Here is a 15,198-nt window from a genome sequence, read left to right on the forward strand (position 1 = left end):
CAATGGACATGAATCTAAGCAAGCTCCGGGAGATGGGGAAGGAAACGGAAGGCTGGTGTGCTACAGTCCATAGAGTCACAAAGAGTCAGACATAACTTAGCAACTGAACAACAGTGGGAAATGGGGGAATTTTTAGAGTGATATATAGGAAATGAGACTTATAGGAAATGAGACTTAGTGAATGATTGGATATGAGGCACAAATGAGAGGTGGAAGTGCTTAAGGTTCTCAGGTCTGATTTAAGCATCTGTGTAGATAATGAGGCCAAAAAACACTTGGAATATGTGTCTGAAGCTCACCCAGACATAGGAAAAAAACCAGGTCATTATATGACTGAAGCAAATGAAAATGTTTCAAGAAGATTGTGCAGCATTCACATGTCAATGTACTTAAAAATAGAGTTTGTCAAATAATTATATATTTACAAATATTAAAATGGTATAAGAAGTATAAGTTTGTAGCAGAGTTAAGTTGGGTAGCAATATCCAGAGTGGTGATAAGCATTTTGGAGAGTTAAATAATTGTGACTAAATGGCTTTGGTCATGTAATGTATCCTGATGGGATGGAACTTGGAAAGAAAGGAGGGAAGGAAAGAAGGAGTAAGGAAGGGAAGGAGGAAATGCGGCTAGGTTCGAGAAAAGAATGGAGAAAATTGAAGGGAAGGTGGGGGTAGGAAGCCCCCTCCCTCCTAGCTTAGATACTTAGTTCTGGAAAACACACCTTCTCAGAGAAGGAAGATAATATATGCTAGGCAGAGCAATTTAATCAGAACCTTTTCAACATGGTACTGAAGCAAACATCTTTAACTGATGGTATTATGCCATAGGAGACTTTTAAAAACATATATGCCATCCCTACTTTTGGCACAACTTCCAGAAATAATAGGGTATTCCCCTCAGTTGAATGCTTTCTCCTAACATACTCTAAAAAGATGAATCCCAGTGGCCGCCTGCAGTCACATTCTGTCTTACCATGCTTCTCCTTGCTTCAGCAAATGCCTTCTTTTCTTCCTCTATTCTTCTTCTGGCATCTTCTTCTGCTTTCCTTTTTTCATCTTCTCTCCTTTGTCTTTCTATTTCTTCAAAACTGAGCTTGAGTTTACCAGGGCGGTACCCTTTAAAAATGTTTTCTGTGTCTTGGTTTTCCTCCTCTTCATTTACCTAACCAACAAACAACTCATTATTAAGAAATGAGATTCATCAAAGACAGGAACAAATTATCAATCAAAAGGCACAGACTCAGTCACCTCACATAGGGGACCAGAATCTCCTTCCTTTATATGATTCAAAAAGTATGAATCTAATATTTCATCTAATATTCTAATTAATATTAATTAATATTCTAATTCTAGAATCTAATATTTAAAAATATGAATCTAATATGATTCCAAAAAATCTAAGCTGGAAAAATTACAGGTTATTTAAAAGTGTGTGTATGTACTTTAATTGAGGTTCAAGTTTACACACACAGTCTCTTTGATAATAAAATAAAGTCATTCTGTAATTGTCATGGATTTTTTTTTTTACTATGAACTATGGTAATTAAATGGGTAAAATATCTGGAGCTATTTTATATACAATTCAAATTTAATGATTTTATAATTAATATAATATGAATTTAATTACTCATTGAAATTTATGATTTAATTAATTAATGATATTACTATGTCTTTTCACTAAATTGACCACCAGTGATATCTAAAATGTGTAGATATCCAACTATAACTGCCCAAAAGTAACAAGATTTTCAAACAAAATATCTAGAAAATTTTAATTTTGGAGGTACAGTCCTTAGAACATCATTATTTAAAGTTGATCAAGGAAGTCTGAAAGCTTAAAAGATTATATATGTTTCATTCTTCGGTTCTTGCAATGAGATTTGGGATCAGTGTTTTCTTATTTCAGTTTTATTTTTGGTTGGTAAATCTGTTACTGTGATAGCAGTTAATGATTTTAAAGCACTTATTGGGAGTTCCCTGGTGGTCCAGTGGTTAAGATTCTGCACTTCCATTGCAGGGTGCACAGGTTCAATCCCTGGTGAAGGAACTAAGATCCTGCAAGCTCCACTGCATGGTCAAAAAAATAAAAATTACAAAATAAAAATGAATAAAAAACAAGGCACTTCTTATATGCTAGATGCTAACTGCTTTCTGTGTTAACTCATTTAATGATTTAAGAAGTAGGCCAAACTATTTTTACCATTTTACAAATGAGGAAAGATATAGAGAGGTTAAATAACTTGTCTATGGATACACATTTAATAAATGTTAGATATATGAATCCAGACAGTCTGGCTCCAAAGTCCATGTTCTTAACCACTTACATTGTATACATTTACACACACATGTATGTTCAGTATATATCTGTGTGTGTGTGTGTATGCACACATTGACACTAAGTGTATACTTATGATTAGACTTGAAAGTGTGCTGCACCAGGCTGCTAAACACACTGCAGACTGAACTAACAGAGAGAGAGTTGAATAATCATTCTGTTGAATAAATATTTTGCATATTTATAACAATTATAGAAATAAAAATTTGGAGAATATTAGATAAAATATCCAAAAATGAAAACCAGAACATAATATGGATGCATATTATATATGGAATATGTATACAGTTTCAAAATCAGACCCTTCTACATAGAAAATCTCCTTAAATTTATAGCAATGAACTTTTCCAAATCCAGCTACCTCCCTTAATATTGAAAGCTTTACAGATAACATTTATATAATATTATACATATAATTTATATAATATTGTAATATATGAATATTATATATCACAATATAATTATGTATTATAATCCACATATATAAATGTAACATATACATCAATTTGTTTTACCATTTGCCGCCTTGCTTCTTCAAAAGCACGCCTCTCTTCTTCTAAACGTTTTCTTGCTTCCTCCTCAGCTTGCTTCCTTCGGTTTTCTTGTCTTTGTCTTTCCAATTCTTCAAAAGTCAGTTTCAATTTTCCAGAAGAAAGTGATTCTTTTTTTGCCTCACTTTCTAGTTCATCATCCTAAGAAAACATAAGGAAAACCTATCCGTTAATCATAAAAGGATATGATTTGAATCAACTTAACTTTTTATTTGTTCTTAAAAAAAAAATTACCATGACCAACGAAAGACACTTTGCTTCCTTGAGAGATCGGCGTTGTTCTTCATATTTTATTCTTTTATCTTCTTCATACTTGACCCTTTCCTTCTCTTCTCGTTCATTTTCTAGATCTTCAAAATTCTTTTTTATTTTTCCAAATGTTTTGTGTGATTTGACAGGTACCACTGTTACAAGCAGTGACTCATCTCCTTCCTAATTTATAAAATAGGTGATTAGCATATTTCTTCCATATCAAAATTTAGATTCCACGGGACATTACTTCCATCATTGGTGGATTTCATTACATTGCTAACAATGCTATGAAGAACAAAAATATAGTTTTTATGGATTACTATTAAATAGCTCTTTCTCTGAATTCATTGTACATTATGAATTAGTCTTACTGAAATCCATTGCTGACAAGGTTCAAGAAGCATCCTTTTTCCTAGAAGATGGTGTTAATACAGTGTTCAGATAAAACCGTGTGACATTATCTGAATTTCGCTATCATGCACTCATCCCACAAAAGGTAATGTGCATGTGAGCATACTCTCAATCAATTTGATGGTGGACAGATTCAGTTTAAACATACAAGAAAGCTTTCTGCATATGGCTTTTCTCTCCATGTAAGTTTTTAAATACTTAATAAAACCAACATTTAGTGAGAAAAAAAAAACAGTATTTCCAAGTGATCTAGAAAACATTTATATTATAGACAAAACTCTTTGGCATTTGGTCCTATTCACATATTCTTAAACTTATTTTTGAAATTCATTTTAATTAGTTTTTTTACATCATCTATTATCGCCTCTGAACTTTTTTCAAAAACAAAGTGAAGAATTATAATTTGTAACATATGCCCCTGAAGTAAAACTGCTTCCAATTTATTTGCCTGTACTTCTAGGCACACCGTCAAATTGATTGATCTTTAACTTTGTATGTTAGATTAGAAGAGATCTAAAACTGTTGTGGTTGTTGAACATTCCTTCATGGCAATAGATACTGTATTCTCTGCTAGTATGTAATAACCAAAACAAACTATCAGGAACTCTGAGGAAAGAAGACAAATGATGAAAAGAAAACTGTGTTTTTCAACATTAGCTTTCAACAGTCTCAACTATTAGTAACAGTTCAAGAAATACATAGTCTTGGTAGAGTATTTCAGACTCTGATTTCTGCCTCTACTTGAACCATGAGAGCAAAAACATACTTTTCTCCAAAAACACTAAGCTATAGTGTTTGAAAGTATGACCTTGCTTTGCAAAATATTTTTGTCCTTTTTCTTGTTGCTATATTCATAATAAAACTTTTAATTTTTTTAATTGAAAGATTATTTGTGAACCAGATAATTTTAGGTGAATGTTTCGTTAAAGGAAATGTCCATTTACCTCTGGTGCTGATTCAGTTTCCGTATTGTTTATGTCCTCAATCTATTGAATAAGAATTTCATATCATTACATTACATCAGATTTCTGAGTTTTGCTTTAAACATATAACTGAAAAGTAATTTAGTTGTGATTTATGGTAAATTTTCAAAATTTAGAATTTTGGAAGTATTTTTATGTTGCTCCAAATTAGCCAATTATGTCCTTTTAAATAGAGATTAAACCTTCTACTAGTTTTTGCATTTTGATATCAATATCTTGGGAACATTATATTAAGAAAAAATTAAAATAAAGCCTACCTTTGTAATTCTGGAATTTGAATAACAGACCAAGCTCTTACAACATGGCTGTGAGCTTACAACCAACAGTTATTAAATAAACAAGCAATTTAAACTGAGATACAGAAACATTTCTCCATTCTCTGCCACAATGAAAGGAAAACCTATCATTAGCAACCAAATAATCATCATGACTATATTTTACAATATGGCCAAAATATAACTGACACAATAATGAAGTGCAGTGAAAGGTATAGGCTTTCACATGTCTAGTTTAGAAGGAAAAACAATCATAATTGTTTATTGTATATTTTGACCAGATCTATGTAGGAAAGGCCCTCATTCAAAAGGAGGGAGCTCCATTTGGCCAGTGAGGTTAGCAAGCTAATGTACATAACAGAGTGAGAAATGACAAAAAGATGACTTAAATAGCACAGTGTTTGAAGTCTCAGGAAAAAGAAACATAAACAATGGGAAAATGAAAAGTTAGAAAGTAAAAATTCAAATTGTTTATTGTTTTAATTTGATTTCTAACACCAGTGAAAGAATCTGGAAGTAGTCTGTTCCTCACTCAGGCTAAGGGAATTCGGCTGTACATTGCTCATACTAGGAACTGGGCTGGTTTAATCCCTATTCTCTCATCATCCCTCTTTTCCACAGTCTCCATCAAGGGAGAAATTATACATTTTACTAAGATATCAAATTTCTTGAAAAATTAAATTATTCTGAACAAATTGTATTTTAAAAATAAATTTATTGTGTATTTTAATAATTTATTTTAAATAGTTTTGTTCAGAATAATTTGCTTTGTTATGGAATTATCTATTATACTGATTTGCTGTGTAAATGATGAAACTTGTATTGAATGATAAATGATACTATGAAAAATTCTAGTAGACCTATAATAAAATAATTATAAAATTATTTCCCTTCAAAAGAGTGATAATAATTACCCCACAATTTGTGTTAATCTCAATAAAAAGTTTTAGGAGGTATGGTGAGAAGTGAGAAATTGAGAGCATAGGGGAAAAAATTCTAAATTTTTTAACCCCAGATTTCTTTTTCTTTTCAGATTTTTATTAGCTTGCACTAGATAATAAACTATTGTGTTGGCCAAAAAATTCATTTGGGTTTTTCTGTAAGCTGGCTCTAGTTGCATTTAGTTGCCTTTAACTTCATTTGAAACAATTTTGTAAGATTGTATTGTGACAGTTGTCATATCTGGGTGCATTCAGTTCAATTACAGTGCTAATTTTCAGAAGCTACCATGGAAGAGCTGCTTCCCAACACTTCCTTTTGATTCATGGGGGGGAAAACTCCTTTTGCTCATTCCCAAATCAACTTCCTTGCTCCCTTTTCTCTGTAACAGCTCAGTCTCCCACTAATAACTTCTTTTTTTCTACTTTCATAGATGTTAATGTTGTCTATCAAAATACCCTAGAAGATAACTAGATTATACCAAATTAAGATCTCCCCCAAATTTTATTGGTGTTTGATTCCAACATGCTGTATACAAAATATTTCTATTTTTAATTCATCATAATAAGAAGGGGACGACAGAGGATGAAATAGTTGGATGGCATCACCAACTCAATGGACATGACTTTGAGCAAGCTCCAGGAGATGGTGAAGGACAGGGAAGCCTGGTGTACTGCAGTCCATGGGATTGCCAGGAGTTGGACATGACTGAACAACAAAAATAATCTAGAATCTTAGAACTGGTAATTATTTCAAACATTATTCAGCTACTCGTCTGACTCAAAAATCCTATCTATAGTAATGGACTTATACAAGATGATTTTTCATTAAGACTCTTCTTAACTACCTATATCATGCTTTACTTCTTATATTCAAAGATAGATAAAATTTTATTAGATTTGAGTAGAAAATGTACTTAATTAGGTTTTAAAATTAGATTTCCCATGTTTACAAAATGAAATTACTATTAATGGTTTATATTGCTCTACCCACATATTCTCAAATAATTCAATAGGCTAAAATTTTTATTAACCAAGATTCTCTTGCCATGCAGTATCTACGGTTACTAAAGCGGTTCTTTTTCATGATTAGCTTTTTTCCATTTCTTTCTGAGTACCCTATGTCTTCATCACATTCAAATTCACCTCTTCAACACATACATAATTCTTTGTGAAACCACTGCCTGCATATTCAGTTCATGGGGTTGTAGTGGGTCTCAAAGTCTAGTGTGTAATCAGTGCTTCTTGGAAAAGAACGCAAGATTTAAAAGAAGTAGACTAACCCCATGTGTATACTCTTTATTTCCTGCCAAGCACCATATATTTTAATTATATATTTTACTATAATTTTATTATGTTCTTTTACAATTTGTATTATAAATATAATTATATATACTGATATGTTTTATATTTATAACATATAACCTAAAATGTTCATTTTTTTATAATTGTGCTCCCTTCTGAAATTTCACTTCAAAATGAATCCTAATCTTTGATGACTGGAGGTGACAGAGGTAAAGTATGCCATTCTCTCTTTACACAAAGAGATATGAAGTAATAAAATACAGAAAATCCCAATTCTTTTCCATAATTTCATCCGGCATGTATCATTATTTGACACCATACAAATGGCTACTTGTGCCATAAAAGTGGTTATTCACAAAGTCAGAGTAAATAAATTTCCTTGACATGCAAATACAGCATATGCTTTGCCTTCTTTGTCACTTTTCTGTTTGTTTTGGGGTTTTTGTTTGTTTGTTTGGCCATGCTGTGCAGCTTGTCGGATCTTAGCTCCTTGACCAAGGATCGAACCTGGACTCCCAGCAGAGAAAGCACTGAGTCCTAACCACTGGACTGCCAGGGAAGTCCCTGTCACTTTTTTTCAGAAGAGTTGTAGGAACTGAAAGAAGCACAGCAAACAGATTTAAGACACTTAAAGCAAAGGCAAAAAGAGCCAAGTACAACCTCACAGTAAACATGGTTATGAGAGAGACAATATACTGTGAAGATTATATTAGGGAAATTGTTAAAATGTTGATGAGAGAAGGGAAAACTAAAATGGTTTCATGACATTTTATTTATATGTACTACTACTTAGGTGAAACATTCATTTATAGCCCTCTTACTTTGTACCAGGCACTGTCCTAAATGCTTGCATTTATTAACTCATATAATCTTAATAAAAACTCTGATAAATACCATTATTGTACTAGTTTAGTCTCACTAAAATCAGTATATTAATCATCTCTTTTGATCCTACAATATAGATAAAGTTAAAGTAAATAAGCAATATAACTGTCTTCTGGCATTTTTTTCAACTCTATGACTACAGATCATTTATAATATAAAACAATTATCAATATATTAGAGAAATTTTTGTGAACTGATCAGTTCTTTACTTAATAAAATGTTAATTTTGACTATTAGAATTTCAAGTTTCTATGTCATAACAATCATTAATCATTTTGAGAGATTAACTTTTTCTGGAACTTAGATCAGATTCTTGAGTATTTTAAAATCTTTACCAGCCTCTAAGTTCTCATCCTTTGAGCAGAAAATATATGGGAATTTTAAGTTCATTAAGAGATTCTATAAAATCATAGTAATAATGTCTTTCTTCTTCTGGTTTGTCCTTCATGGCTCTGGGCAGCAGGAATGGCTATGTGAAGGACATGACTGTCACATGTATCTCCCCTCTCCTACTACCTTCCCCAACTTGCTAATAATACCATTATTGAATAAAATGTGACTTAATTTTGTTACATGTTACAAATAATTGAGTAGGAAGATATTCTAATTAAGCCTTAGTGCTTGATAATAACCAGCAAGCATTTTTTATTGCTATTAAAAGATCAGCATTTTGTTACATGTCTGGATAATTTATGTGTGAATTTGCCTTATATCTTTGTAAAATTTTCTAATGTGTCAAGAAAAATATAGAATGTGGACAGAATAAGACAGTATATAACAAAAGTTATCTCAGTACTCAACCTTGAAATAGACACATTCTGCCCTTATCCTTCTAGGCATTCGATATTAAATATTGTGCTTAAGACCTTACTTTCATGCTAGCTGCTATTTAATAGGCTTATGTTATAATAAAACACTTTGATTAGGCAACATACTGGTTAGTTTTACTCTGTACAGTTAGTTTCTGAAGCAATTACTGACTTAATATCTATTGTATACCTGCTCGGCCCTTCTTGCTAATTCACGCTGTATCTTCCTCTTCTCTAAAAGATCCTGCTCAATTCGGCGTTTTCGTTCCTCCTCCGTCCTCTTCCTCTGCTCCTCTTGTCTTTGTTTCTCCATTTCAGCAAATTTACCTTTAACAGTTCCTAGGAATATATGAAACAAGTTTGACATTTTGTTTTGTTTCCTTGTTTGCAGTTTTATTTACAATTTACCCCTCAAGTGCCTTACCTGTTAGCTTTGGGACGTAAGCCTTTTCTACTTTAGAAGATACCTCTTCTTCATCATCAGAAGCAAGCATTTCTTTCATCTAGATGGGTAAATAAATTAATATGAACATGTCCAAACTTCAGACTAAATGATATTATATGCAGAGTTTGAAATTAGCTTACAAATGCAGAAAATATTTTAAGTACAGTTAATATGAAATGTGATTAATGTGAATAATAAATAAAATGTGAATTTAAATGATGAAAATGAATATTTGCACAAGAATGAAATAAAAATAAAATAAAATAACCTCCTGCTTTCTCCTGTTCCATTCTCTCTCTCTAATATATTGTTCTTTTCTTCTTTGCTTTTCGTCTCTAGATCTCCTTTGATTTCTTTCTTCCCTTGCTCTCTGCATGGCTTCAAACTTATCCTTTACATCACCCTTGCCAAGTTTTGGCACATAGGTTTTTGGTATAGGTTTAGATGAAGAAAGCAGAATCTTCATTAGAAGAAAATAAAGAGAAGAAAGTTAAAAAAATAAGAAAGGAAGAAATTAGGTAAAGATAGATCAGAATAAGCAATATAAGAAATATTTATCAAAACAGAATATAGAAATGAGTTTGAAACCTTTATTTGTATAAGAACCTGATTAGATACCTTCTAAAATCTAAGTATGAAAGATGATATTGCAGAAAATATGAGAGTAAAATGTTACTAATATATTGCAACGAAGTCCCATTTTGTATGTGTTCCACTGAAGCTGAAAGCTGGAAAAATATAAACATTGAAGACTGGATTCCAATTCAAAACAACCTGTATTCTACTGACCTATTTCATTATTAAAGATTCAAATTTTACATTGCTTGCTTAAAAGATACCAAGTCTAATTTTAGTGAGTTAGATAAGTTGAAAACAAAGCAAAAAACTTAAGCCTAATTTACATATTGATTTTCTTGCTTGTTTATGTATCTAATATGAGGAAAACTGAAGAGCATTTGCTTCTCATTTGTGGTTGAGGTGAGCCATGGTCTTTGTGCACAAGCAGTGATTTTTGTTGTTACTACTGCTATACTGCCCATCTAGAACTTCTTTAAGCCAACACTGAAAATATGTGAGAATGCTATATCATTCCAAGTAGGATGTGCTCTAAGGAGAAATTCCCAAATGACAAACAAGCTTTCCAAAGGAGGAGGAATCTGTTAAAAGACTGGAGAAACGGGTTTCCTCCATTCTGAAACCAGGAAAGCAAATTATTTTCATCTTTTTGAAAATTACACTGATCTCTAAAAGAAGTTTCAGTAAATAAAACTTCATCGCCTCAGAACACCAAACTCCTTCTCCTAGTGATAATGGCAAATTGATTCATTAACCTGTGGCATACACAGCCTCTATTTTATTTTCTACTTATGGTGTCATTGATTTCTCGTAAGAGTATATGTCAATTCTGTTTTATTTTTAATACTGAAAAAACAACTTCTAAGATATATCTTCTAAGATATATCATGTTAAAATTTACTCAAGATGCTAGCCATCACATCCACTTTACCATCACACACAAAATTTTACAGTCATGCTTCCTAGATAAGAATCCAAATGAAAATACTGGGCCCCAGACCAGCCTGTGAATTTTCTCTCTTCTTATGTCTTACATCTTGACACCATGTTACTATGAACTTCTGCGGATGACCTTTCCACCAGTTGCCCTTCCAGCGGCTGTGCAGTCAGCTCTATGATTCCCCCATTTTTTAACTTTTAAGTTAAAAAGCTTACCTCAGCCTTTTGGGAAATATCATTCATGTTTGCTCTATGTGGTCTTAGGGTGATTATGAAGCTTTGTAATTTTTTGCACCTGAAAATAAAATTAGTATTGAGTAAGAATTTTTGATGACTTAATTTTTTAATGTGCTATATAAATATCTTTATAAAGAGAAATAGCACATTTATTACTCCTCAAAAAATAATGACATAATCTAAGCACATAATTAATTATAGTAACTCTCAGTTCTTTCCCTAAGATTTAGGGTATAGAAGGTATAAGGTGCATGGTGTTAAAAAATCCTTATAAGTTAATAACCCAAAATAGTTTAGTGAATGTATCAAGTGCCTGTGCAAAGAATTTGTATTGTTATTGGATGTATTATTCTATAATTATCAACGAGGTCAAGGTGGTTGATCATGTTATTTGGAGCTTCTATGTCTTTACTAAAAACATTTGTTTTGGTCTAGTTCTTAACCTATGTGGAATTGTCTATCCCTTTAATTCTGTCATTTTTATTTCATGTAATTTCAAACTTTTAATAATGCATATGCATGCGCGTCTGTACATATGCCATTCCCCTTTGCTGCCTACTTCGGTACTGACTGAACATTTTTTAGAATTTTATTTTAATTTGTCTATTGGCTTTAAACTTTTAATCTTTAAAAAATTCAAAGGTATAATAGACATACAGTAAGCTATACTCTTTGAAAGTGCACAGTTCAGTAAGTTCTGACATGTGTATGTACCCAGGTCACTATCACCACAATCAAGGTATAAATACATAGGGATTCCCTGGTGGTCCAGGGGTTAGAACTCAGCACTTTCACTGCCGTGGCCTGTGTCCAGTCACTGGTTAGGAACCTGAGATCCCAGAAGCCACACAGTGCAACCAAAAAAAGAAGAAAGAAAGAAAAGAACTGAATATATACTTACACCCAGAAAAGTATTCTCAGATCCCCTTAACCTCCCTTTTCTTTCAACTGTTCCCACCTCCATTCCTAGGCAGATAATGCTTTCTGTCATTTGTAGATTAGTTTAAATTTTCTATGAAAGGAATCATACAAGTATGTACTCTACTGTTCAGCTTCTTTCACCATGCATAATTATTCTGAGATTCATCCATGTCGTTGCATATGTCAAAAGTTCATTTCTCTTTATTACAGAATAATATTCCATTGTATGAAATACCAGAGTTAACCACTGTTAATCATTCATCTGTGGATGGACATTTAAGTTGTTTCCAATGACTACTACAAATAAAGCTGGTATGAATATTCACGTACAAGTCTTTGTGTGGACATATGCTTTTTTATTTCTCTTGGGTAAATAAATGAATTATAATGGCTAGGCCTTATGGTAAATGTATGTTCAACTTTTTAAAGAACTGCCAAGCTGTTTTCTAAATGGCTGTACTATTTTATCTTCCCATGAATATTGTACGAGAGCTATACTTTCTCTGCATCTTCATCAACACTTAGTATCAGTTCAGTTCAGTCGTTCAGTTGTGTCTGACTCTTTGTGACCCCATGAATCGCAGCACGCCAGGCCTCCCTGTCCATCACCAGCTCCCAGAGTTTACCCAAACTCATGTCCATCAAGTCGGCGATGCCATCCAGCCATCTCTTCCTCTGTCGTCCCCTTCTCCTCCTGCCCTGAATTCCTCCCAGCATCAGGGTCCTTTCCAATGAGTCAACGCTTCGCATGAGGTGGCCAAAATATTGGAGTTTCAGCTTCAGCATCAGTCCTTCCAATGAACACCCAGGACTGATCTCCTTTAGGATGGACTGGTTGGATCTCCCTGCAGTCCAAGGGACTCTCAAGAGTCTTCTCCAACACCACAGTTCAAAAGCATCAATTTTTCAGCACTCAGCTTTCTTCACAGCCCAATTCTCACATCCATACATGACCACTGGAAAAACCATAGCCTTGACCAGATAGACCTTTGTTGGCAAAATAATATCTCTGCTTTTTATGCTATCTAGTTTGGTCATAACTTTCCTTCTAAGGAGTCTTTTAATTTCATGGCTGCAATCACCATCTGCAGTGATTTTGGAGCCCAAAAAAAGAAAGTCTGCCACTGTTTCCACTGTTTCCCCATCTATTTCCCATGAAGTGATGGGACCGGATGCCATGATCTTAGTTTTCTGAATGTTGAAATTTACGCCAACTTTTTCACTCTCCTCTTTCACTTTCATCAAGAGGCTTTTTAGTTCTTCTTCACTTTCTGCCATAAGGGTGGTGTCATCTGCATATCTGAGGTTATTGATATTTCTCCTGGCAATCTTGACATACATATATACATATGTATACATACATACATATACAGTCTCGACATACTCCTTTTCCTATTTGGAACCAGTCTGTTGTTCCATGTCCAGTTCTAACTGTTGCTTCCTGACCTGCAAATAGGTTTCTCAAGAGGCAGGTCAGGTGGTCTGGTATTCCCATCTCTTTCAGAATTTTCCACAGTTTATCGTGATCCACACAGTCAAAGGCTTTAGCATAGTCAATAAAGCAGAAATAGATGTTTTTCTGGAACTCTCTTGCTATTTCTATGATCCAGCAGATGTTGGCAATTTGATCTCCGGTTCCTCTGCCTTTTCCAAAACCAGCTTGAACGTATGGAAGTTCATGGTTCACGTATTGCTGAAGCCTGGCTTGGAGAATTTTGAGCATTACTTTACTAGCATGTGAGATGAGTGCAATTGTGCGGTAGTTTGAGCATTCTTTGGGATTGCCTTTCTTTGGGATTGGAATGAAAACTGACCTTTTCCAGTCCTGTGGCCACTGCTGAGTTTTCAAAATTTGCTGACATATTGACTGCAGCACTTTCACAGTGTCATCTTTCAGGATTTGAAATAGCTCAACAGGAATTCCATCACCTCCACTAGCTTTGTTCGTAGTGATGCTTTCTAAGGCCCACTTGACTTCACATTCCAGGATGTCTGGCTCTAGGTGAGTGATCACACCATCGTGATTATCTAGGTTGTGAAGATCTTTTTTGTACAATTCTTCTGTGTATTCTTGCCACCTCTTCTTAATATCTTCTGCTTCTGTTAGGTCCATACCATTTCTGTCCTTTATTGAGCCCATCTTTGCATGAAATGTTCCCTTGGTATCTCCAATTTTCTTGAAGAGATCTCTAGTCTTTTCCATTCTGTTGTTTTCCTCTATTTCTTTGCATTGATAGACTTTATATTCCCAGGATAAAATTCATCATGCATTATCCTTTAACATACTGATAATTTGATAAAAACTTTTGAGAAGTTTTGCATCCATGTTTATAAAGCACATTGGTCTGCAGGTTTTTTTCTTATAACGTCTGTTTTTGTTAACAGAGTAATACTGCTCTCATAGAATGAGTTGAGAAGTATTTCCTTTTCTTTAATTTTCCCTAAGAAATTTCTTCCTTTTCTTTATGTTTCATGCAGAATTGGTATTAGTTTTTCCTTAAATGTTTGCAAGAACTTCCCAGTGAAGCCATCTGGGGCTAAAGTTTCCTTTTGTGGCAGGAGAAAATATGATAGGAGGGAGGTGGACATGATTCCATGTAATTATTAACAAGTTCTTAACTTTGGTCATTTAGTAGGTCTGTGAGTGCTTACTATATTTTTAACAGTAATTGCCCAGTAAAAGTAGGTCATGCATGATGAGAGTGTCATTAACCAAGGTTTGAGTAATCTCTACACCTGAGATAAAAATAACAAACAGCTCTAGTTCTTTTCTCTTACCTGAGCCATTCTATTATATCTAGAGTTACCTATTAGATATTTCTTCCTGTATAACTAACAAAACCTAGTCTTCATTGTCATAGCTTCTCAAGTTTTAGAGTTATTTATGGTTCATTCTTCTTCTACATCTCCTAATTTTAACAGATTATCACAATTTGTTAATGTTACTTTCAAATTTGTTCTTATGTATTAATTACTTCACTATTTTCACTGCTCTAGTATTAATACAGCCTTCATCACCTCACAGTTTGATTACTACAATTTGATAATCAGACCTAAATCTAAATTCCAACTCTGTTGCTTCCTAGTTAGGACTAGATAACATGTAACATGTTATCTCAAGAATAATGCCTTACATTATTGGTATCAATAATTTTTATTGATTTCATTATTCATGTCTCCTTTACCCTTTTCAGCAAAAACCTACATTTCCCTGCCAGTGAGCATATATTCACATTTATGCAATTTAAAATAGTAATACAAAAGGGTATGATGAAAATTTGTGCAATCTCATGAGATTATAAGGACTGATCATTTTAGCTGAATTAATTGACCAGAA

At 33.3% G+C, this 15,198-nt stretch overlaps 1 protein-coding gene across 8 annotated transcripts in view; it reads right to left on the reverse strand.

Moving 5' to 3' along the window:
• Window positions 1-15,198, reverse strand: part of NEXN (nexilin F-actin binding protein) — a 52,885-nt gene that overhangs the window by 19,947 nt on the left and 17,740 nt on the right. For 3 of the 8 annotated variants that reach the window (XM_043460910.1, XM_043460909.1, XM_043460911.1), the window contains 8 exons: window positions 10,920-10,998; window positions 9,457-9,648; window positions 9,168-9,246; window positions 8,934-9,082; window positions 4,493-4,534; window positions 3,120-3,317; window positions 2,850-3,026; window positions 973-1,161 (listed from right to left, as the gene is read on the reverse strand). In XM_043460910.1, the coding sequence (XP_043316845.1) occupies window positions 973-1,161; window positions 2,850-3,026; window positions 3,120-3,317; window positions 4,493-4,534; window positions 8,934-9,082; window positions 9,168-9,246; window positions 9,457-9,648; window positions 10,920-10,946 (1,053 nt within the window). In that variant the 5' untranslated portion in view covers window positions 10,947-10,998. The remainder of the gene's footprint in view (window positions 1-972; window positions 1,162-2,849; window positions 3,027-3,119; window positions 3,318-4,492; window positions 4,535-8,933; window positions 9,083-9,167; window positions 9,247-9,456; window positions 9,649-10,919; window positions 10,999-15,198) is intronic. The other 5 variants (XM_043460914.1, XM_043460913.1, XM_043460915.1 and 2 more) reach the window with 3 other exon arrangements.

Source organism: Cervus canadensis, chromosome 2, assembly GCF_019320065.1.
Source record: "Cervus canadensis isolate Bull #8, Minnesota chromosome 2, ASM1932006v1, whole genome shotgun sequence".
In the NCBI taxonomy this organism is placed as follows: domain Eukaryota; kingdom Metazoa; phylum Chordata; class Mammalia; order Artiodactyla; family Cervidae; genus Cervus; species Cervus canadensis.